Below are 25,697 nucleotides of genomic sequence, written 5' to 3'. Positions count from 1 at the left end.
ATTGCACATGTATTGGGGGGAGGGATAGCTCAGTGGTTTGCGCATTGGCCTGCTAAGCTTAGGGTTGTGAGTTCAATCCTTGAGGGGGCCACTTAGGGATCTGGGGCAAAAATCAGTACTTGGTCCTGCTGGTAGAAGGCAGGGGGCTGGACTCAATGACCTTCCAAGGTCCCTTCTAGTTCTAGGAGATTGGTGTATCTCATTTATTTTATTATATTAAATAATGAACACAATAGTTTCCTTAAATATTTCTGGAGCATGTAAATCCTTCATCATAAGTAGTTGAGTTTAGACATTCAGCTGGCACACATTGGTATAGCTCTCTTGACTTAAATTGAGCTGGTGCCCAAATGTTATCAGCTGAGGATCTCTCCCTGGATCTTTTTGTTTTATATAATGAATTGATCCTTGTACTGCTGTACAAGTTATACAATGCTGGGCAGATCCTTAACTGGCGTCATAGCACCATTGATGGAGCGATAGCACTTTACACCTGTTGAGGATCTGCCCATACAATTTTATTTTAGTACTGGCCAGTCACAAGAGGGCCTCAGAATTAGATGAGACTGTTAATGGATATGATCAGTATGTAGACTGTTTTGCATATTTTTAGGGGAGGAAAAATTGTCTTGTTGTTAAAGGGACACAGACCTGTCCTCCGCTTAACATTTTGCCAGATTAGCTGTGTGAAAAAATCATCCCTCTTGCCAACATAGCTATGCTGGCAGAATCTCTAGTGTAGACCTAAGTTCCCTGTAAGCTGTGCGGCTGGGTGACCACCCAGAAGGCTATCAAGTGCCACACAGTTCAGGTGTTCCTCCCCCCCACTGCCATGTGCTGCTCCTGCCCTCTGCCTTGGAGCTGCTCCCGGAAGCCTCCTGCTTGCTGTGCATTTCATAATTTTTTATTTCTCTCTTATGCTTAAATTTAATTCTTTGAGTAGTGAGTTCTACAGTGCATAACCTGTCCTGGCTGGAGTAATTATCCCTATGGTAACTTTTAAAAATATATATATTATATCTAGGTTTTTGGTTTCTACTGGTGGCGCACATCTGTATATTTTCGCGATATGGTGCACATAACAAAATTCATTCCTCACATGGAGGGAAAAAATTAGAGGGAACACTGGCACTGTAGACACAGTTCTACTGGCAAAAGGACTGTTGCCAATATAAGCTGTGTCTCCCCCAGGAGGATTTGCAGGTATAGCTATATCTGCAAACCTTTTCTAGTGTAGTCAAGGCCTCAGTCAACCTTTTAGATTTTATTTATTGATATTTTTGGATCATTTGTAATAAGACATTGTCTTGACATGTATGCGTACATATGTAAATACAGAATTAACAGTATTTAGCAACATATTGTGTATGGGCCATCTACCGTTATATCATTAACATTTCCTTTTTTCCCCAAAAATTATTTGAATACAACCTTAACATGGTGTTAGGTGTTGTTGTTTAAAACCATTCATACTAACTTCTTTAACTTTTGGGGGAGGGAAGATGTCCTTTGGTGTCTGGGGGTGGAAGAGTCTCAACAGACTAGAAAGAAAGAAAAGCTAAGGGAGGGGAGAGAGGGATGTAACTCAGTTATCCTTGCCACAGTCGACTTGAAAGTGACTCAGTTTAAAAAAAAAGTTACAAGTATATTCAAGCACTACACTTCCTCGTAAACCTCATGCCATTTGTGTGCTTTTACAGTTAAATTTTCCTATTTCTCTTCATATGTTGCTGTGTGAAAGACCCACTCCCGACCCCACCAAGCTGCTCATCAGAAGCAAGCTCCTCACAAACCAGAACACACCAACTCAGAGTGGCATCAGACTCTGCCGGGACAACAGATGCAACACCTGCAGACATATCTCCACTGCTATAATGATACATACTCCCTCAACACACCTTTTAAGATTCCTGGGTCCCACACATACCTGTTACAACATGTAGTGTACCTCATCCAGTGCATCAAATGCCCCAGTAACAACGGGGTGGGTGAAACAAGACAAATGACTATGCTCTCAAATGAACTCTCACAGAAAAATGATAAACAAAAACACCATATCACGCAGGGGCCAATACTTTTCACAAAGTGATTACTCCATACATGATCTTTCAATACTTGTCCTCAGAGGAAAACTTGCACAACACCTTCAGAAGACAAGCTTAAATTCATAATGCTACTAGACACTAAAAACCATGGACTTAACAGGAATACTGGTTTCATGGCTCATTACACCAGTCTGTAATACACACCTGCCTGCTAATGGCCCATTACAAACTCCTCTTGCATAACAATCTAATCCTTGTTTCCCACTCTGTCTCAAGTGACCTCCTACAAAATGTGTTACCCCTTATGCTTAATTATCTGTCCCAACTTATATTTAGCTCAGACACTCTGATTTCTTTCCCCAGACCTGTGTAGTTCGAAAGCTTGTGCCTTTCACCAAGAGAAGTTGGTTCAATAAAAGTAACAACTTAGTTACTAAAATTAGTTACTAAAAAATAGAAGATTAAGGGTTGAATTTCTTGGAATGTGTTGGATGGAGACAATTTTTTTATTTCAGAAAGTGGAGAAAGCTACTAGGGGAGAGGCTGTTCTAGATTTGATGTTGACAAATAGGGATGAACTAGTTGAGAATTTGCAAGTGGAAGGCAGCTTGGGTGAAAGTGATCATGAAATGGTAGAGTTCATGATTCCAAGGAATGGTAGGAGAGAAAACAGCACAGTAAAGATAATGGATTTCAAGAAGACAGACTTCTTAAGACCAAAGCAGACTGTGAAGAACTCAAAAAGATCTCACAAAACTAAGTGATTGGGCAACAAAATGGCAAATGAAATTTAATGTGGATAAATGTAAAGTAATGCACATTGGAAGAAATAACCCCAACTATACATACAATATGATGGGGGCTAATTTAGCTAAAACAAATCAGGAAAAAGATCTTGGCGTCATCATGGATAGTTCTCTAAAGACGTCCACGCAGTGTGCAGTGGTGGTGTCCTGGTCTACCCTCACTTGAAACTGGGGGGTTTCAAAATGAGGACCCACATGTCTTACCCCACCCCAAAATCCTAGGGTAGGTCTCCTTGTCGCTGCCACCAGTTAGGTTTAAAGTGTCTGACACACTGCCTGTCCCCCCAACTTTCCCTGGGGAATACAGATCCACTCACAGGAGGGAAACCTCCCCCCTCCCTCTCTCCTAGCCACTGGAAAGAGATACCTGATTCAAACTGCTGAATCAAACCCAGGAGGAATTCTCTCTTCCCCCTCCCTTCTCTGCCCGGAGATAAGCTGTCTCACCACCGAGAGAGAATGTCTTAGCCCCTCCCCCTATATCCACAGTAGAAGGGATTTAATCAAATCTTTATAGAAGAATTTATTAAAAGAAAAACAAGAAAATACAGAATCTCTATGAGTCCAAGCTGGCCACTCATAGGGTATAACCTTGCTAAGTTCTGGAGAGAATCCTCTCTCTTTCTCAGTACAACGATACAGGTAGAATTAAGAATAATCAATAACAAACACACAGAATTGCAAGCATAGGATTATTAGGTGAGGACACAAAGTATCTTTCTAATACTCACTATCTTGACTAGAAGAAATTAGTTCAGAAAGGTGGAAACTTGTAGACTTGATTAAAACATCTGGACTCTTGTAACTCCAAACGGCCAAAGACAACACCCACCCAAACAGAGGGAAAAAGTTCCCTCCTAGGAGTTTCAAATTCTCTTCCCTGATTGGTCCTCAGATCAGGTGCCCACCAGGTACTATGCTTTAACCCTTTACTAACTATTCATGACAGGTGGTCAAAAAAGCAAACAGGATGTTAGGAATAATTAAAAATGGGATAGAGAATAAGAAGGAGAGTATCTTATTGCCCTTATATAAATCCATGGTATGCCCACATCTCGAATACTGCATACAGGTGTGATCTCCTCATCTGGCATTAGAAAAGGTTCAGAAAGGGGCAACTAAAATGAGGGATTTGGAACGGGTCCCATATGAAGAGAGATTAAAGAGGCTAGGACTTTTCAGCTTGGAAAAGAGGAAACTAAGGGGGGATATGATAGAGGGATATAAAATCATAAGTGATGTAGAGAAAGTAAATAAGGAAAAGTTATTTACTTGTTCCCATAATACAAGAACTAGGGGCCACCAAATGAAATTAACAGGCAGCAGGTTTAAAACAAATAAAAGGAAGTTCTTCTTCACACAGCGCACAGTCAACTTGTGGAACTCCTTACCTGAGGAGGTTGTGAAGGCTAGGACTATAACAGCGTTTAAAAGAGAACTGGATAAATTCATGGAGGTTAAGTCTGTTAATGGCTATTAACCAGGATGGGTAAGGAAGGGCGTCCCTAGCCTCTGTTTGTCAGAGGGTGGAGATGGATGACAGGAGAGAGATCACTTGATCATTGCCTGTTGAGTTCACTCCCTCTGGGGCACCTGGCATTGGCCACTGTTGGTAGACAGGATACTGGGCTAGATGGACCTTTGGTCTGATCCAGTACGGCCATTCTTATGTTCATATGACTTTAGCAAACTCAGGGAGCTGGTAGATAAGATCCCATGGGAAGCAAGGGTAAGGGGAAAGACACTTCAAGAGAGTTGGAAGTTTTTCAAAGAGACATTATTAAGGGTACAAGAGCAAACTATCCCACTGTGTAAGAAAGATAGAAAGTTTGGCAAGAGACCACCCTGACTTAACCAGGAGATCTTCAATGATCTGAAACTCAAAAAAGAGTCGTATAAAAAGTGGAAACTAAGTCAAAATAATATAAACAAATGATTATAAACAAATAACACAAGTATGGAGGGACAGAATTAGAAAGCCCAAGGCACAAAATAAGATTAAACTAGCTAGAGGCATAAAGGGTAGCAAGAAAACATTCTACAAATACATTAAAAGTAAGAGAAAGACCAAGGACAGGATAGGCCCATTACTTGGGGGTGGGGGGGGAGGGTTGAGGAGAGGACAAAAATGTGGAAATGCCAGAAGTGCTAAATGATTTTTTTTCCCAGTTTTAACCAGAACGTTTAGTAGCAATTGGACATCTAACTTAATGCAGGTGAAAATGACGTAGGATCAGAGGTTAAAATAGGGAAAGAACAAGTTAAAAATTACTTAGACAAGTTATATGTTCAAATCACCAGGGCCCAATGAAATACGTCCTAGAATACTCAAGGCGCTAACTAAGGAGGTATCTGAGCAAATTTGTGATTATCTTCAAATAATCGTGGAATACAGGATTGATTCCAGAGGACTAGAAAAGGGCAAATATAGTGCCAATCTTTAAAAAGGGGAATAAGGACAACCTGGGAAGTTACAGACCAGTCAGCTTAACTTCAGTACCCGGCAAACACCTAGAATAAGGTGGTAAGTAAGAGCATGGACTTGCCAAGAACAGATCATTTCAAACCAACCTAATAGCTTTCTTTGACAGGGTAGCAAGCCTTCTGGATACGGAGGAAGTGGTAGATGTGGTATATCTTGACTTTAGTAAGGCTTCTGATACTGTCTTGTATGACCTCATAAACAAACAAGGGAAATACAAAGGTGGGTGTATAAGCTTCCTGCAGCTACCATTGTTTCGGAATGGCGGACCACGGCCTCTGGGAGCTGCAAGCGGCCGTGCCTACGGACGGTCAAAGTAAACAATCTGTCTCATGGCCCACCAGCGGATTACCCTAACGGGCCGCATGTGGGCTGCAGGTTGCCCACCACTGGTCTAGAGAATCTAGATAATACTTTCCTGCCTTGAGTGCAGGGGTCCCTTCCAGTTCTACATTTCTAGGATTCTATTATTACAGTCTGTAAATACCTACATGGGAAAATTATTTAATAATGTGCTCTTCTGTCTGGCAAAGAAAGATATAACGCTATCCAGGGACGAAAAGTTGAAACTAGGCAAATTCAGACTGGAAATATGTTGTAATTTTTTTTATCAGTGACAGTAATTAATCATTGGTGCAATTTACAAAAGGCCATGGCGGATTCTCTATCATTGACAATTTTAAAATCAAGATTGGATGTTTTCTAAGAGACCTGCTCTAGGAGTTATTTTGGGGAAGTTCTATGGCCTGCGCTATACAAGACATTAGACTAGATCAGGGGTAGGCAACCTATGGCACGCGTGCCAAAGGCAGCACGCGAGCTGATTTTCAGTGGCACTCACACTGCCTGGGTCCTGGCCACCGGTCCAGAGGGCTCTGCTTTTTAAATTTAATTTTAAATGAAGCTTCTTAAATAATTTAAAAACCTTATTTACTTTACATACAACAATCGTTTAGTTATATATTATAGACTTATAGAAAGAGACCTTCTGAAAACGTTAAACTGTATTACTGGCACGTGAAACCTTAAATTAGAGTGAATAAATGAAGACTCGGCATACCACTTCTGAAAGGTTGCCGACTCCTGGACTAGATGATCAAAATGGTCCCTTCTGTCCTTAGAATCTACGGATTCCGGAATAATAATAAATAAGCCTCTGCCTTTTTTTAAAATGGCCTCTGTTGCAATTTTATTAACTTGCGTGATGAGCATCACTAGCTTGCAATCTGAATATCATTGGCTTCAGATAGCAAAGAGTCTTTAAGGACACAATTTGTACAGTATGTGACGTAATCAGACACACTTACTCATGGGGGAAAAAAATCATCCAAACTCCCTATGAATATGTTGAGAGCAGAAGCCCGACAGCACGACATTGAAAAAAATATTGATTGAAACCCAAAAAGTCAATATTTTTCTTTTGCAAAAGGCACTTTGTCACATAAGAGAACAGATTGTAACGTACACATTTGAGTAGAGAAATACATAGGGAAGATAGTTGGACTGAACTTGTCAGTGTGCAGAAACTGTTTTCTGTAGGCGCAAAAACTGCAGATTGTTCCTCACTGGAGCTAACTAAAAACTAAAGCTCATTTTAAACTTGCACATAGAACACCAACATGGGCCTGTTTCCCGCGTCACTAACGTGTGTAAATCAGAATGATGTCCATTGAAGCCAATGAAATTTACACCTATTTAGATTAGAACTAGCATGGGAACATTTCAGTATGAGGCTCTCTTAGTTTATAAAGCCCCTGAGTTTGTTGTACCAGAGACTAGACTTGTCAATCAATGACATTATAGTGGTTCATTTTGTTTCCTGTTTTAGTCCTGTGGTCCATCCTCTCTTATTTGCTAGTGGTTGCCACCAGAACCTTCTGTCTGCAAGAAGAGAAAGTGGGAAACAATAATGATTTTGCGAATGCCTTGCTGCTGGAGATCAGGTTTAGCCTTCAGTAGTCAGAAAGTTTGTTCCATCTATTGTCTGCTGATTCTGGTATGTGTAGTTTTGCCAACAGTGTCCAAATTGACTGTAACTGCTGGTTGGCAGCATTCACGGGGACGCTTGTAGGTAGTTTCATGCTGAAAATTTACTGTATTTGTTACATTTTAACAACTTATCTGGCATTTGGTCTTCCAAACAACAGCTGTTTGAAGATCCCATGGCACAAACTTGGTCTCCAAGTTGCTTGTTTAGATGAAAATGTGCACTCTACAAATCTAGTTCACCTGTCATTATTTTATGTATTTGTTTCTTATTTTTGTAATGTATCATGAAATGCTTAATTTGCACCAGCTTTCAGACGCTTGGGGATTTGGGGAAGGACAAATTGGTCATTTTATAAAAGGCTACATTTTAGAATATTAGTGGGCACAGGAAGTTAATTTGTAAAAGTTTATCCTACACGAAATGCCAGTGTGGTTTGTTGCATGTGTAAGCCCATAGTAAAACATGGTGAGTGAGACACAGGACTGAAAAGTGTTATTGGTAAAGATTCTGATCTGAAGTTAAACTGGGGCATACTCCTAGAACTGGTAATATCTCTAGAAACAGAATGAACTTCTTAAGGGTGCACGTTTGAAAATGTAGAGGATTTAACTACACATTCAGAGCAGTAGGTCTCCTCTAGCAACCTCACTTGATGTGATGTTAGCTACTTACCATTTCATTACTTGTAAAACAAGAAAGTTGCTAACATTAAGGTATCCTCTCCTCTCTTTGTTAATCCACTACTTAATAGAGGCTTAAGTCAGTTCATCTGATTTCATCTCTGAAATTTCAGAAGGGTGTTACTTTAATAGCGCAAATGCTAACACAAAATATGTATTCTATTACACTGTGTAAAAAAAAATCTCTTGATTGGGGGAAAGAGTGTGCTTTTAGGTAACATTTGGTGTATCTGGTTTTTAATGGGAGGTTTAGGCCCAAATCCTGAAAGGAAATAAATGGAAGTAATGAGCTTACATACTTGAGAATCTGGGTCTTAGTCTCTCAAAACTTTAGGGGGACACTGGAGTTATATCACTGATTTGCAGTTCTCAAGTAACCATGAGGGAACCACATTCATCACTGGCTAAATCTTTCCCCTTGAGCCACGCCTGAGTGGCCAGGTTCTTTGTAGCTATCTAATCTATCTTTTTGTATGGTGCCCATCACCAGAGTAGCCGAGTGCCTCATTTGAGCAAAGATTGCTATAGGTCAGGGGTTCTCAAACTCTATTGCACCACGACCCTCTTCTGACCATAAAAATTACTTCATGACCCCAGAAGGGGGGGACTGAAGCCTGAGCTCACCCAGTCCCTGCTGCCCCGGATGGGTGGGCCAAAGCCGGAGCCTCACCACTCTGGGCAGGGGGGCGAAAGCTGAAGCTCAAGGATTTCAGCCCTAGGCAGGGGGCCTGCAACCTGAGCCCCGCCGCCAAGGCTGAAGCCCTTGGGCTTTGGCTTCGGCCTTGGATAGTGGCACTTGGGCTTCAGCCCCGGGCCCCAGCAAGTCAAACCAAGCTCTGGTGACCCCATGCAAAGGGAGTCCCGACCCACAGTTTGAGAAGCGCTGCTATAGGTGGTTTCTCTGGGGGAAGGAATCCTCCTCTGCCAGACGAGAGTGGCAGTGGCGTAACAACTTGGTCACTATACTAGTCCTGAGGCAAACCTGCCTTGGGTCCCGTATCTGGTGTGGCACTTGTGTGCAGCCCTCCCCTCATGCATTCCAAATGTCACACATTCAGCTGGGCTTTGGGCAAGCAAGAGGGTTGGGCTGCAGTTCATCCTGGCTGCCCCCAGGTGCTGATGTGATACCTGCTGAGCAGGCTGCCTCTTTGCCTCCTCCCCCCCCCGCCCCCCCGCTCCAATCCACTCCCATTTTCTGGCTCTCAGCCAAGAGCAGCCTGAGTCTTAGGCAAGCAGGTTAAATTTCACTTTTGCAGTCGCAGCTTCTGTGCTGCTGCCTGTGTGACAGGGAGACTGCATCTAACCACCACCCCCCATGGCAAAAGTGTTACAATTATTATTTTATGATTATTTATATTACAGTAATGCCTAGGGGTTCCCATTTGGGATCAGGCCCCCGATGCTAGACATTGCACACACATGTAATTAAATAAGATGGTTCCTGCCCCAAAGAGCTCCCATCTTACCACATAGCAAAAGCCACCAGGGGGCTGCAGCAAATGAACAGGAGGGCAAGGGCCTGCGAACTGTGCAGTGGATGAAGGGGAAGAGCCGGGATTGGGGGTTGGTCGGGCAGAGCCTGCAATGCGAGAGAGGGACGAGAGAGGTGGAGAGTGAAGTGGACAGAGTCAATGACTGAGATAGTGGAGGAGAAAGGGCGAAAGGGGTTCATGTTTTCAGGCTTTTCTGTGCAACCATGAGGGTAGAAACTTAATTAAAAAAAAAAAAAAGAAAGCTGAGATTTTCATCTGGTCGCCTGACTCCTGGAGCTGGGACTGTAAGAAAAACACCCAATATAAGAATCGTGAAACCATGAGAGTTGGCAATACTGAAATGTATCTGTATAAAGTTCTAAGTCATACAATTGCTTTCCTCCCCCTCCCGCAATACCTTTGATAGCACAGAAAAGTTTCATTTTTGCTTCCTTGATTGGAAAGTTTCTATGCATCATTGGGGGCAGGCAGTGTCTCAGCTGGGATATATTACATACAGAGCAGCAGGGCACAAACCAAAAAAGATCCTGCTTCTTGTTAGCAGGACAGTGATTCTACAAAGCCCAACAAATACAGATTCCTAGAAAATTCTGAAATGTACAGTACAGTTAATTTTTTTTGTTTCCCTTTGTGATTGGAGGATTTCTCTGTGTATCAATATAGTCATCAATGTGTCTCCATATGTTTAATTGGAGGTGTGTGACACCCTCATTGTTCCCTCATCTCTATACCCCTGACCTCCCTCTCTTCTAGATGTGTTGGTTCTGCAGGACAAACAGGAGAAACATGGTGAAAACATTTTTCTCTCTCTAGTTTTTGAACACAATCACAAAGCCAATCTAAGGTGTCAGAAGTTGCCATTTTAATATAGTCTCTTTTCAGAGTAGAACTGTATTATAAAATAAGGATTTTTTTTTTAAATACAAAAGGGACTTAGAGTTTCAAATCGGCTATTCAGATTCTCCCGTGTTAGCTCCTCCTTCGTTTTTTTATGGTACATATTTATTGGATCCCTCTTGTACAGAGTTCTATCAAGTCTCTCTAAATTGTCTCACTCTACAAGCTCCATTAACTGAGTTATCTCTCTGCTCTGTTTTATCCGTGGTTACCAAGCCAGTGATAGTCAATGACATTTTAATGTTAAGAAAAAATCCACAACAGCAACTTGATTTCTATTGGCATTTTTAGCAATCAGGTTTCTAATGTTTTATTACAATTAAATACCATCATATTTCATGTTTTACACACTTTGGAGACCCATTAGTGAAAATGAGGCTCACTGGGGACTTCATTAAGTCCCCAGCAGCTTAGATCTCCACACTGCCAGCCTGTCTTGTAGGAGTACTGAACTTTGTCATTCTCACTGGCACCCTGCATCTAAATGTATGAAAAGCATGTATGGTGAAACTATTGACAAATCTTTGTTGCCGTCCCTTTAAGGCAGAAGCACTCCCAGGGCCTGCATTGCTAGAAGTTTGAGACATTGTTGGAAAGTTTGGGGGTTTATTTTAAGAATGATTTGTTTTATCCCCTGGTGTCTGGTCTGCTTTGTCTGGAAAATCTGGTCCCTGTGTTGGCACAAGTATGATTTTCATCAGCAGACTGACTGCACATAAAGGGCGGGATTGTCCCTTCTGCTATTGAAAGCCACAAAATGGGACACTGTTTACTTGGAATTCTTCAGAGCTTCACTGAAGTTGTCCCACTGGTGGGCTCAGTATTGGCCACCTTACACCTGCATGGGAAGGGTGCCCTCAAACCTGGTGGAGCTCTTGCAGTCATTGAGAAGTTAGAACTATCCATGCAAAGGCTGTGAACCCCTGATATCCAGGGGCAGCACTTGGCTATTCTACTTGGGACAGCGTCGCCTGTCCCTGACTCTCTAGGGAGTAGGATCTGCAAAACAGTTAATACGGGCTTAAGCCTGTATTAATAAATGTGCATGTAAATAGGATCCCAAATATTATATACACATACACATACATGATATATGAGAATCATTGCACCCAGGACTAAAGTCCTACTGCCAAGGGCGTGAAAGATGGCAGCCATTTAACACACAGGTAATACACTTGATCTGAGCTCTATTACACAAGAGTTTGGGCAGGAAGTGAAGAACACCATGTTCATTTGAAAGGACAGTGGCAATTTTAGGGTCTGTCTACACTAGAAATGCTACAGCAGCACAACTGCAGCACTTACTACAGTGATGAACAGGGTTTTTCTGTCACTGTAGTAAATCCACCTCTCTAAGAGGTGGTTGCTAGATTGATGGAAGAATTCTTCCGCTGACCTAGCAGTGTCTAAACAGGGGCTTAAGTCATTTTAATTACATCACACAGGGTGATGTAGTTAAGCCAACCTAACTTTGTAGTGTAGACCAGCCCTAGTTCCTTACATGGGAATTTGGTCAAGACTTTCCTGCCCTAGCAAATGCATGGGGTCTTTAATGATGACAGGTGGTCAGAACCTTGATTTTGTGTCTCATCCAAAAGTCTTGCTCACCTGTGGTGATTTTCATTACCAGAATTTCACAGCCTACTTTTTCTACAGATATCTTTTTTGTTAATGTCTCCAACTTGAGAAGAAAAAGAGAGGATTGTAAGGCAAGAGAAATAGGCTGTAATCCTAGTCAAGGTATATCAAGTTCAGTAATGCTCAGACATGACATAAGTGTTCAGAATTTGTATATGAATAAAATTAAGACTTTTCTGGTGGGAAAAGGTACCTGACTGTCAGAAAAAGGAATGTAAGCTATAAAATCCCGTGAAAAATCACACAGACAAGAGTTAGACAAATGTGCTGTCTTTACTTAGCAAAGAAATCACAGAGGGTATGCAAATACAGAACAAAAATGACACATTTTTACTTGGTTCAAAGGCATTATCCATAATAGCATCTGCGATGTGTCTGCAATAAAAGGGTGTAAATTGGAATTTACATAGCAGCTTTTTAGAAATAGGCTCTGACTCAGAGTCTTAAATTAATGTCTCCAATAGAAAGAGTCAGCCAATACTAGAGGAATGTTACAAAAGACACATTGTGCATACTGGGATTCACCTGTTTGCCCTCCGCTGCCTCCTGCACCTTTCCATAAATGTCAGCCATCATTTGTAATGAAAACTGGAATAACTGGATTTGGAATCCCTTGGTACGTTGACCTTGTTTGGAAAGTTCTTCTGAAAGGTGCTAGATTGAGAGCCCTAGAAACAGAAGTCCTCTATTTATGTTTCTCCCCCTCAGGCTGGAACTAATGGGATGTTCCTTGTCACCTTCTATTCTTAAGTAGATGGATTCTTCTGCAGGTTGGAATTTTGGCTCCTAAGACTGCATCTGTTGGTGTGCACCTTGCCTACATTCCTGTCTTCCTTCTACCTCTCGGTAAATGGGACATGTGTTCTGCTGCTGTAGAAAAAAAGGTGGCTGCGTCTTCCCAAGAGGAAGGAGAGAGAGAAACATTCCTAGGCTATGTCACCGGGTTGTCTAAATCAGAGACGCAGTTTTTCTGGTGTCCTTTACTGCTAACCTCATCCCCAGCACTGTAAATAAGTGGAATTCCCCAAGATCCACCAGGCTCGCAGCTGAATGGTCTGATGGTCCAGTCTGCATGGTACTACAGGACTGGAATCAGGCCTGGTTTGCATCTGTTCTTCAGTCCCTCCTTTTTATATACCTGGATGGCAAACAAGCCAGGACCATGGACCTTCCCTTTCCTAGAAAAAATCTGCATGATGCGGAGAGCCATCTGAGACAACCAGGCCCTGGCTGAAGATCTAGCTGTGGAGTTACCAGTTTGGGTGAGTTTAAGGATAAGTCAGATTCCCTTACACTCAGTGAAACTCCCCTAGACCTATTTATACTCACTCTACCCATGTGTAAGAAACACAGGTTGGCTTAATTTTTACACACTGAGGATCTGGAAGAAAGTATAAGTTAAAATAGGAGCAACTACTTTAACTTACTCTTGTATCTGACTTATCCGTGTATGTTAGGCCAACTTAAACTCCTTGACACATTTGGTAGATTTGTTTGTAATTAGTGGTAAGAATTGACCAAGGAGGATTTACAGAGTATCACGGACAAGGTAGACCAGGAAAGCTGAAAATTTGGAGTGAAGATCAGCACAGAAAAGACAGAAGTTATGGCAATTGGAAGACAAGAGAAAGAGATAAAGATCAAACTCAAAGGCAAAGAACTGTGCCTTGAAGGACTAGTATCAAAAAATGGGAATTGTGAAGATGGCATAAAAAGAAGAATTGGACTAGCTGCTCCTGCATTCAAAAAAAGCTGCAAGAGCTGGAATAATAAAGACATTTCAATGAAAATAAAAAACATATATATGAGTAAGGCTCTGCTTAATTTGCAATATTGCATAAATTGTGGAACCCACAATATTAGGCTTTTAATTAGCTTACTTTGCACAGTCCACAATTTTGCATACATTCTGAGGTTTGCAACAGACTTTTTCCCCCCCCCATTAGTACAGTACAACCTCATTTATCTCAGCTGACGATGGCAGGCTCAGGCTGTCAGCCCCGGAGCAGCGGGGTGCCTGCTGTCAGCTCGCAGGCGAGCAGAGCTCCAGCTGTCAGCCCCGCAGGCAGCTGGGGCTCCAGCTCTCAGCCCCGTGGGCAGCCGGGGCTCCGGCTCTCAGCCCCACGCATTAATGACCGTAACATAGTTGCAGCAAAATGGCTGGTTATTAAAAAAATTAGCAGTCATAAAGTAATACCTGAGTGTTTATATTGTTCCAGTAAATTTTTCTTGAACAAATACATCTTCTCTGGCTTTTCCAAATTACCATAATTAATAAAAGTCCATTATTACTTTTCTGTGATTTTCCATGTCTTATCTGCAACTTAGCCAAAATCATTTGTCAGTCATCCCCTGATTCAACTGGGGCCTTATATATGAGACAGTTGTGTCAATACTGCTTCACGGGTTGGAATGCTAGAATATGAGGGAAATCAACGAATGAAAGCAGCAAAGAATCCTGTGGCACCTTATAGACTGACAGAAGTTTTGGAGCATGAGCTTTCGTGGGTGAATACCCACTTCGTCGGATGCTCATGCTCCAAAACGTCTGTTAGTCTATAAGGTGCCACAGGACTCTTTGCTGCTTTTACAGATCCAGACTAACACGGCTACCCCTCTGATACTTAATGAATGAAAGATTATGATTGCAGACATGAACTGGGCTTGGGGAATAGTGAAAGTTTCGAGACTGCAGAAAATAAAAAATGAAGAGATGAGAAAATGGTGTGGCCAAGAATTAAAGCTGTTAGAGAATATTCAAGAAAGATAACTCTGATGGTTTTGACAGATGTCAAGAATAGATCCCAAAAGGATACCATCTATGGCAATATACACCCAAGTGCAAGGACATAGAAATAGAGGAGAACAAGGTTGCATTGGATAGATACGGGGAAGAATGACAGAGAACAAAAAAGTTTAAATATGAATGGAGCAGTGAAGCTTGTTCAAGTTAGAAAGTGGTAGAAAGACTTCATTTGGCCCCATCATCAGCCTGATGTATGGGAATCAAAGAAGAAGAAGCAGTGATAGGGGATTCTGAATTAGTGTAATGGCACCTTTGGAGATCTCACTCATCACCTTTGAATGTAATCTTCTGAGTCTAAAGGAATCTAAATAAGTTTAAGGGGGTCAACTCAGAGAGACTGAAACAACATTCATTGCTTCTGACCTAAAGTCAAGGTTCTCATCCAGGTTTCAGAGGTGCTCCTCAGAAAGAACATTTTTCCATGGAAGAGACTTAGGTCAGCTGTCACCTCTGGCAGAAGCCGCCTTTCTAATCACAGGTTTTGGTGCTTTTTGTAGCATACCATGGAGTTCTCCCAGTCCCTCTCTAGGAACCACTTCATTCCTTTGCCAGTCTTGCCAAATCTAGTGAAAATAAAGGACTCTGAATCGAACACAGGACTCATTCACAATTTTGTATCAACGGCTAATATACTTAGGAGCCCTCTTCAACACCAAGTTAGTGACAGTCCTTCCATCAGAGAAGCATATCTCTAAAACAGGACACCTGGCAAATAAAATTTGGTTATCTCACCAATCTACGGCGCAAGAAAGTCTACATCTCCCGGGTTATCAGATTCTCGTGAATGTAACTGGTCCCTTGGGTCCATTGCCACTCCAGACAAATTATGTTGGCCTTACTATTCCACAGAACCCAAAGATTGGTGACCTTGGTGTAAGAATTTATCTGATGTGGAGAGTTTGATATCTCTGTGTTTATCGGTGTTGCTCTTAATTAATCCCCAGTTTACAGCAATTACACTGGAAGCCAGCAGGAAAGGCTGGGTTACATCCTTTATCTCCCAATCAACTGAGGATACATGGTTCGGGACAGACTTCAGAATGTTTTCAATGGCTTTGTGCAGAGCCTTTTTAGCGTCCAAGGACCAGGTAGTCAATTGCCTTTTGTGACTCCAAATGGAAAATGCAGCTTTTGTAGGTAGGGAGATATCCAGAGCTAGGGAGGTATCCACAACTGGAATCTGGCAGAAGTTGCAGAGAAGTTGTTTTGTTGGGCAGAGCTGCACCTGCAGGCTAGTCATGCATTCCACGTAGCTGGACTCTTAAACCAGCAGACAGATTGGCTCAGCTACAGGGATCTCCCTTTCAGGGAGTGATATAACCCAATGGGATTTCTTCATTTTGATCTGTTCATTCCCTCTGAAGCACCTGGCATTGGCCACTGCCAGAAGAACAGGGTGATGGATCATTGGTCTGACCCAGTATGGCTGTTATTTTAAACACAAGTATCAGAGGGGTAGCCGTGTTAGTCTGGATCTGTTAAAGCAGCCAAGAGTCCTGTGGCACCATATAGACTAACAGATGTTTTGGAGCATGAGCTTTCGTGGGTGAATACCCACTTCGTCGGATGCATTTTAAACACAGAACACAGGAAAAAAAGTCCCTGCTGTAAGGAGCCTAATGTCTGTTACTAAGCATGGGTTCTCCTCTTCATTGCCCTGCCATGGGCTTCAGTGACAACTTAGAAGTACCATGCCCAGGTTTCCATGGCTATTTAGTCTTTGACTTCTCTATAGAGATCATGAATTAATGGCATTTTTGGTATTTTTGCATGATATGGACACTAGGCTAGCAGGATCTGAGCTAAGATGAGCATATTTCTCATAGGCCAACATATAACTATGATATGTTGATGATTTGTTAACCTGTTGAAACCAGTGATGTAGAGGTTAAGCATTCTGTATCTCGTTATCAAGTACCCTGAGCTATCCATCTCCCACAGGATCCATTAGCAGTTTTTACGTTTTTCTTAATTTCCCAGGAAAGATGGGCAAAATAAATTATCCACCAGTTACTTTATACCCAAAATCCTTATCTGTTCTAATCTTTCTTCATGTGTTTGTTCTTTTCTGGAGCATTTGCTCTCGCTCCCCTCCTTCCCTAATCTCAACCTCATCAGATTTTGTTCACTAGCACATGACACTCTCTGGAATTTTATACAAAGTAGCCTTAACACTGCCCCAGTACCACACTTCTTTCCTTTCCTCATCCTTAACTGTTTCATTTCACTGAAACCTATATCTATGTTCCAAGCCTTTTTGTACGCAGTTTCAGTAGTTCTCCCTCATTTCACACTGTCTACATTTGTAAATTGTGTATTGATATAGTCTTATGTCTTTCCTGAAATCCAGAATAAACTATCCTATCTTTTACCCCTATCTTCTGGTCTGGTTAGATGCTTGGAGAATTCAAGCAAAGTAGTGAGAACAAACTTCACTAGAAAGTGTATTTGCCTAGCTTTATTTACCTAGACTGGTTATATTTTGCATGGTCTGTCATAAATCAGCATCACTACAAAGATGGCAATTACACCTGCAGTTGTGGATCAGAAATAATTTGATGATAGGAACAGACCTTTTGCAGTGTTATAAGCCTTTATAACATTCTTGTATGTTCTGCTGTTCACTTTATATAAGTATTGTATGTTTCATTAGAACTTATAGAACATGACTATGTTTGTCTTTTGAGTTTGATTTCGTGTCTGTGGTCTTTTACGGTATGTTTACAGTGGAATAAAAGACCCACGGCATGACTGTGGCTGGCCTGGGTCAGCTAACTTGGGCTCACCGAGCTCAGGCTGCGGGGCTGAAAATTGCTGTGTAGACGTTCAGGCTTGGCAGAAGCCCAAGCTCTGAGATGCTGCGGTTGGGGGGGGGGGGGCGGGCGGGGTAGAGCTTGGGCTCCAGCTGAGATCAGACATCTACACAGACATCCCCACTGCCAAGGCCCCATGAGCCCGAGTCAGCTGACCCAGGCCAGCCACGGGTGTTTAATTGCTGGGTAGATATATCCATAGTTTTCATACTTCTTTGAACTGCTTTTGCGAAATGAACATTGGCTGGAGTCCTGAACCTTACAAATACTTACTTATGTTTTAGATCATCCTCCGGGTCTTCAGAACCATTCAAGACTTCGAACTCCTCCACCTCCACTACCGCATGCTCACACGCCAAATCAGCATCATGCAGCCTCCATCAACTCCCTAAACAGAGGGAACTTCACACCACGTAGCAACCCCAGCCCTGCTCCTACTGACCACTCTCTTTCTGGAGAGCACCCTGCCAGCACCCAAGAGCCAGCCCATGCTCAGGACAACTGGTTACTCAACAGTAACATCCCACTGGAGACTAGGTAGGTTTTTTTTTTTTAGTTGTTTACAGTATTCTATATTCAGTTTAGTGTATGCCGTAGAAAAATAGTAGAGACACAAGGTGGGTGAGGTAATATCTTTTATTGGACCAACTTCTGTTGGTGACAGAGACAAACTTTCATGCTTACACAGAGCTCTTCTTCAGGTCTGTGTAAGTGCAAAAGCTTGTGTGTCTCACCAACAGAAGTAGGTCAAATAAAAGAGATTACTTCACCCAGTTTGTCTCTCTAATATCATGGGACCAACATGGCTACAACAACACAGTATATGTGGAAAAATATGTCTGTTTAGTGAGTGGTTCAGCTTGTGAACTGATGTTTAATTTATGCATTCCAAGTTGTATATGTTATTCCTCGTGTCTTTTATTCAGACTAAGAGAACAGAAAATTGCTCTGCTTCCATAGACTGAAAATACCATTATTATTAACAATCGCTTATAATTTTTTCCCCCATTTAAAATTAAAACCACAATCATAGATTTAAAATGTTTTTTCTTAATGTATTTTCTTCCTGTGTGGTGGGATAAATCAATACCCTATTTATGAAACTGAACTCAGTCAATATATTGAAAAGTTAGCCTTCTAGCTGTGCCTTATCCAGCAGATATAATTGTAATATATAATGCAGGAAAGGTTGATCTAGTTAGACCTAATGGGAAAGGGGGGAATAATTGCTGCATTTTACTATCCTACGGTATTGCTTCAAGAAGTGTGGAACACTGAATAGTGGCACGAGTTAATGAATATTGCTTCCATTAGCTTCTCATGTTCTTTTCCACATGTCTCCTACCTTTCTGGTCCTGGATAATTGTATGTCTCAGTATTGTCCTTATTTATCCTGAGGAACTTGCTCTGTTTAAAATGTGTTTTCCTCATAACATTGACTAAGATTTCAGCAAATCTATCGAAGGTCTAAGAATGAAACCACCCAGTTTCGTGGAAGTGACGGCGGGTGGTCTTATTTGGATTTACATGTAAACAGTATTAAAGTTTCATATTTATGAAGAAGTAAACGTCCTATAAATTAGAAATGGTCTGTAGATCAGTGTGGTACCTGGTAACAGATGTGCTGCTAACTTGTCCTAACACAGTACACACAAAGAATGGATAATGTGTAAAATTACCCACTGTTTGCTTCAAGAACCAACAAACATAAACTTTTATGAATTCAGTTTAAGAACAGAGTAACAAGAAGGCTAAAATGAGGGTCAGATCTATCTATAATGCATATAGACACTTACCATTGGACCTCACATAGTCTTAAGTTGATCCATACCCTTTGACTCTCTGGGATTTTGCTGAACATTCTGGATATGACTGAATTAATAATAGTATCCCCTGATCGTTGTGCATGCTCCCTGTTGTATTCCCATGCAGGATATGCTACATACCCGTAACTACTTGGATAATGAAAAGGATGCTCCCTAGCATTATTTAGTGCCAGCCTGATTAGCCCTTCCTCTCACCTGCTCTTGATATTTTGTTGCTGCAGCTTCTGGATAAGAGATGAGGCTGCCAAGTCTCTTACCCCTTTCCCACTGCTTGTGTTCCGGTGAAGAAAAAGTGAAAACACACACACCTGGACACACCCAATCTCTCTCGCAGAGACACACCCACATACAGTGAATCCTGAATATGTGCATGCGCTCACACTAAGGGCTTGTCTAGACAGTGAGGTAGTGCGTGGCAAGCTGGAGTATAAATCCGCAGCGTGCTAGCCTGCTGCGCACTAATTGCTTGTGTGGGCCCTGATACCACACAATGAAAGTTCCATAGTGTGCTTTGATCTACTTCCGTTTCAAAGCAGAGTAGATCAAAGTGCCGTAGGGAACTTTTACTGTGCAGTAGCCAGGTCAACTTGGCCAGTTACTGTGCTGTGTTTACACCTATTGCTGCACACTATCTTACCGTGTAGACATGCCCTAACACATACTGTCTATCACAAACAAACATGCACACAATTTTTTCAATTCACCAATTCTCTGCCTTCCCCACCAAATCTGTTGGGGCTCATTATAGTTCCTCAACCCCACTTCCTCACACCTGGGCCTCCTCAGCAGTTTTGACTCAAGACTTCCCCTGATGGCAGATGCCTCTACTCCTGTTCAGCTTGCAGAATTACCTCCTCATTCTCCAGAGATCGCGTTCTACCATTCCCTTTGCCCAAGAAGAGAGCCACTGGAGCCCCACTTCGGTCTCAACCTTTATATCTGTTTCTCCCCCTCCCTAGGGCATATAAATTCACTTAACTGCTTCAGTTGGGATGAACAAACCACCAGGATAGATTCCAGACAGAAAATAACATTTACTAGGTCCCAAAACCAAGCCAAGGGCCAAATTTGTCAGTCCATTGCATGTATGGACTCTCACTGAGATCAATGGGGGCTCTGTGCATCCGCTCTAGGGCAGAATCTGCCCAGTTGAGTCACCAAAGCTGCACTGCTGAGAACATTGTTTTTAAAAGCAGGTGTATGTTTTGATCTATCTGGGTAAGAGCCATGTTTGCAGGCACCTCTGAACCTCGAAATTATGTCCCAATTCAACATTTTTATGGCATTTCAGGCTAATTGATTTCTCAGGGACAGACTGATTAAGACCCAACTAAGAAGCTGGCCCCAAAAGATTAGGACAGAATTACATGTTAGTACTATAAATGTGACTTAGCCACAGTTGCAGTAATTTTATTAGGGTACAAACTCTGGTGCATATATACTCAGGCAGTGAACTTTACAACTTGTTTTTCTATTAAGGAAATGTACATCATAGCTTATTCTAGGCCCAATTCTGCAACCCTTCTATGAGTAGACCCTTTAATTTCAGTGAGGTTACTCCAGGATCAGGCCCTTAGCTATCAGGGCTATGTAGGGGCCTAACCTATTTTTAAATATGCTCCTTCTGTATTGTCTCGGGATTTGAGTACATAATATATAATAAGCCAGGGGTATGCAACCTATGGCACGTGTGCCGAAGGCAGCACGTGAGCTGATTTTCAGTGGCACTCACACTGACTGGGTCCTGGCCACCGGTCTGGGGGGCTCTGCATTTTAATTTAGTTTTAAATGAAGCTTCTTAAACATTTTAAAAACCTTATTTAAAACCTTATTTACTTTACATACAATAGTTTAGTTATATATTATAGACTTATAGAAAGAGACCTTCTAAAAACGTTAAAATGTATTACTGGCACGTGAAACCTTAAATTAGAGTGAATAAATGAAGACTCGGCACAGCACTTCTGAAAGGTTGCCGACCCCTGTAATAAACAGTATGAAAATTGTTAATATCAACTAAGGCCCTAACTCCTAGAAGAAACTGAGCCAAAAATGATAGCTACATTGAATGGTAGTCAGGTCTAGCAGACTGTATTCATTTTAAAGAAAGAAAAAGGTGGGGAAAATACCTTTCAGTTGATTCACCGCAGTCAAATTATGCATATTGTTAGCCTATGTAACCATGTTGTTATAATGGCTTTACTCTTTCCCTCCCTCTTGCTATTTGTTACACTCCCTTGTTGCATCTTGTCTTAATTTAGATTGTAAGGCCTTTGGAGGAGAGGTCTTGCCTTCTTTTGTGGATGTACAGTGCCTAGCACAATGGGGTCACCAAATCTACTTAAGGTCTCAGGGCACCTGCTGCATACCCAAAATAAATAATAACCTGGCTTTGTGGGATCAGTGGTGTAACCTCAGAGATAAAGGCCCTCCCCTGAAAACATCATGCTTCTAGATGTCCAAATCCATGACCATGAGGGAGAGCGAGCGAGCATCAGAAATCTTAACAAATACAGTGATGCATGGAGAGAAAGAGAGGTGGTCTGTCAGGTATCTAGAGCCAAGACTATGCCCCCTGTAAGACTGAAAACTCTGATACATCCTTAATTATAGCATCACTACTGCTCCACCATAATAGGTCTGGTGAATGTCTCTCCAAGCCTGAAGCAGCATGTTTTATTTGCATATTACTTAACTGTCATAGACATATTGGGGAATTCATATTTTTTTTGCTCTTAACCAGACTGGTCATGTAGAATTTACTCACAAGAAGAAGTCTTTGTATGTAGGTTAAGGCTTTCACTTGCTTCACAAACTGCTGTCATTGTTACTTGATCTTGGATGTCATCACACTATACATTGACATTGTATAGAAAACAGATTATTTGGTGTGCAGTTATGTAGCTTCTGACACGTCAGCTGGAAGGGCATTATATTGCCTTTATGTTTGGTTATGACCAGTGTCACTTGAGAGTTTTCCAGATAAAAAACAGGTAAAAGATTCTGTGCTGACTAGTAATTCAGTTGGACAGCATCCAGATACTATTGTTCCCCCACTAAACAAACTATTTGGATAATAAGATATGTTGTAGAGATAGTGGCAACATAATAAAGAGAGACTGCACTGCATGGAGGTTTAGAAACGGCTCATCTCCGACATCCACAGATCTTCCCTTTACTTCTGAGAGAGCTCTGAGAGACGAGACACCGTTGTTCAGGTTTGTCCTTCAGACTTGAAAGCAGAATTCTTCCTGCTATGTACAGTAATTGTGTAGATTCTTCCCACTGCAAAAATCTATCTACTTAGGGATCAAAAAGATCAGCAACTAGTGGAATAATAAATAAGTAAACCACAAAAAGTTCAACCACAAGAAGTTCAAGTTCAGATAAATTAATCCAAGAATTAAGACCTTTGAAGTATAGAAATATGGTATTGTGATAATCTCATGTCAAAATGGAACTGTATTTCTGTTGAATAGCCATTTTTGTAATTCCACATTAGCCAGCACAGAGAGAAAACGTAAAGAGAAAGCTATATCTTTTAAACAGAGACCAGCGCAAGCTAGAAAATGTGTATACAACACTGGATTGCAAACCTCTCCCATCCCAAATTTGAAAGTGTCTGGTTTTGATTTTTAATAACATTGGGACTATTAGCAGAATTCAGATCTGGGTTCAGCTTTTGAATGACCTTATCTAGGGATGTTCAGAGTGGAGGGTTTTGTGGGGACGGGTTGAGTTTAATGCAAAAGCTAACATAAATGCAAAGTATAGGTGCTTAAATCTTACAAATACTACGTCCATGAGAATTTCATATGTTGCTGGAAGAGGAGCCCCTCCTCACACCTCCTCCTTCCCTCTTTTTCTTCATTTCTTTTTCCTCACTCCTCTCTCCTTTTCCTCTACTTCTCTTTTCTCCACTTCTCCTTCCTTTGCTGCTTTAAAAGCAATTTATTGTATAAAAACATCTTTGCTCAGCAGAGAGATCTTTACAGGTGAGTAATTTCTCCCCATGCTTTCTCTGCTCTTTATTCCTCCCTTTTTTCTCTGACCTCTCCTTTCTGTTCTGGCAAATGTGACCTTGCAGTGAGCAAATAAATGCCAGCTGAGATGGCCATTTGTTTGGCACAGCTGTAGCTTCAGGACAATACTAGTCCCAGAGAATTTCAGGCTGTAAGTACCGAGGACCAGATTATACCTCCTTGACTCATGTTGAGTCAGGATTTTACTCTAGAATTAGCAAATCTACCCAGAGTAAACCCCTACGCAGATTAAGTAAGGGGCTAGAATCTGGTCCTCAGTAAATGAAGAGTGCGGTTGTATAATAATGGCCAATGTAGCTCAGTGTGTGGCCGCTCTGTTCCTGACATGCATCAGAAGCTCACATAACCCAGTGTTCTCTCCCATTTTATTGACAGTTCACAACTGAAATATGTGGAATCACCAGTTTTACACAAATTTTAACTATTCATGAACCTTTACTGATTACTGCATTGTTAGGTGCCTTGCCTTTTATCCATTAAAGGCTCTGTGTGCGAGTGTGTAGCTCAGGGATAGGCAACCTATGGCATGGCACGCAGGCTGATTTTCAGTGGCACGCACACTGCCCGGATCCTGGCCACCGGTCCAGGGGGCTCTGCATTTAATTTAATTTTAAATGAAGCTTCTGAAACATTTTAAAAACCTTATTTACTTTACATACAACAATCGTTTAGTTCTATATTAGAGACTTATAGAAAAAGCCCTTCTAAAACCGTTAATATGTATTACTGGCACGCGAAACCTTAAATTAGAGTGAATAAATGAAAACTCGACACACCACTTCTGAAAGGTTGCCGACCCCTGGTGTAGCTTCTTTATTACATTGAATGAAACATCCAACTTTTCCTGCATTCTTGGGGAACGAGTGGAAGCAGTAAATACTTTGAGATGGGTTGATATTTCCAGTGCTGTGTCTCAGCTCAAGCATGTTGATCCACTGTACTTGAAAGCTATGAATATGAATCACATTCCTGTCACTAGGATCAACTGCAGATCTGTGCTGTCAGTGCAGCCCATAGCCAACAAAGGCAGGGGCTTGAACTAAACAAGTACTGGCATTAGCGAGAAGGAGAGATGAAAACTAAGGTTAAGGACTCTTCATAGAGGGAGGTTTGCATAATGCGGCAGTACTGAAGTTTCCCTTGGTATAGCCTGCTACCTGAATATATCTTCTGTGACAGAGTTCACCACATGCCTCTCATATCCTGTAAGCCCATAATCCTCCATAAGTGATAAAGTGTCACAGTGCTGATGTGTTTCTCTTCTTTAGTCTTGGCTTGGGAATTTACTGAAGTTTCAAGATGCAGACTCAGATTTACTTTTGATGTTTGAAAATAGAGAATGGCAAAATCAGGGATGGATTTGATTTTGCAAAAGATGAGAAGGACGTTCTTGTGTCTGGTCTTGTGGCACAGGGCTGCAGGCCAGGAGGTCTTGGTTCTGGTTCCCAGCTCTGCCTCTGACCGACTGTGGGACCTTAGGCACATTCCCCTATCTGTGCCTCACTTTCTGTAAACTGAGACTTAAGTCTTTGTAAAGAGGTTTGAGATCCTTGATGGTGCTACAGAAGTTCCAAATGTAATTATAAAACATTTGAAGTTGAGTGGTTGGCTCTGGGTCACTCCCAATCCCCCCAACTAAAAGTATTAAGGAGTTTAGGATATATGACTCCGGATTTGCTTCATCTCCATATATGTACAAACAAAACTGGGAAGGGGCAAGACTTTTCAAAACCCAAACCAGGGTATTTCAGACTGAGGTGCCATTTGTTTAAGCTATCCACCACCAGCAATCCATTATGAGAATTACAGATAACTTAGTCCAGTTTTTGCCGCTCAGTAATTGAGAGAATGTTTATTTAAAATGTGCATGTGGAGCAAAACCCAGATATCTCAACTTCTATACATCAGACTAACATTGCCTCACTAAAATAAGTAAGAAGATTAGATTAATTCAGTGGTTAATTACCCAATTCAAAGGGCAAAGTAAGGATTTAAACAAAACAGAGAATCCATCTGGTTAAGTGCTTGGCTGGAGATATGTGATGACTAAGGATTTCCAGAGACTTCCCTGACAGTCTCTGCTTCAGCCCCTGGGGCTGTAGGACTCGGAGCTGGTAGCCAGTGGGGCCCTGGAAGGGTTCCAGCGACGGGTGACACCCTCTCACGGGAGAGGGAGAT

General features: G+C 41.7%; 1 protein-coding gene across 26 annotated transcripts in view; it reads left to right on the top strand.

The window, feature by feature from the left end:
• The window catches only part of TENM4 (teneurin transmembrane protein 4), a 766,066-nt gene that overhangs the window by 494,622 nt on the left and 245,747 nt on the right, over window positions 1-25,697 (top strand). For 25 of the 26 annotated variants that reach the window (XM_039490391.1, XM_039490320.1, XM_039490356.1 and 22 more), the window contains one exon: window positions 17,935-18,187. In XM_039490391.1, coding sequence (XP_039346325.1) covers window positions 17,935-18,187 — 253 coding nt within the window. Of the gene's footprint in view, window positions 1-17,934; window positions 18,188-25,697 lie in introns of those variants that run through there. The other variant, XM_039490451.1, reaches the window with a different exon arrangement.

Source organism: Mauremys reevesii, linkage group 1 (genome assembly GCF_016161935.1).
Source record: "Mauremys reevesii isolate NIE-2019 linkage group 1, ASM1616193v1, whole genome shotgun sequence".
NCBI classification, from domain to species: Eukaryota; Metazoa; Chordata; order Testudines; family Geoemydidae; genus Mauremys; species Mauremys reevesii.
This window is presented reverse-complemented; position numbering and strand designations above follow the sequence as displayed.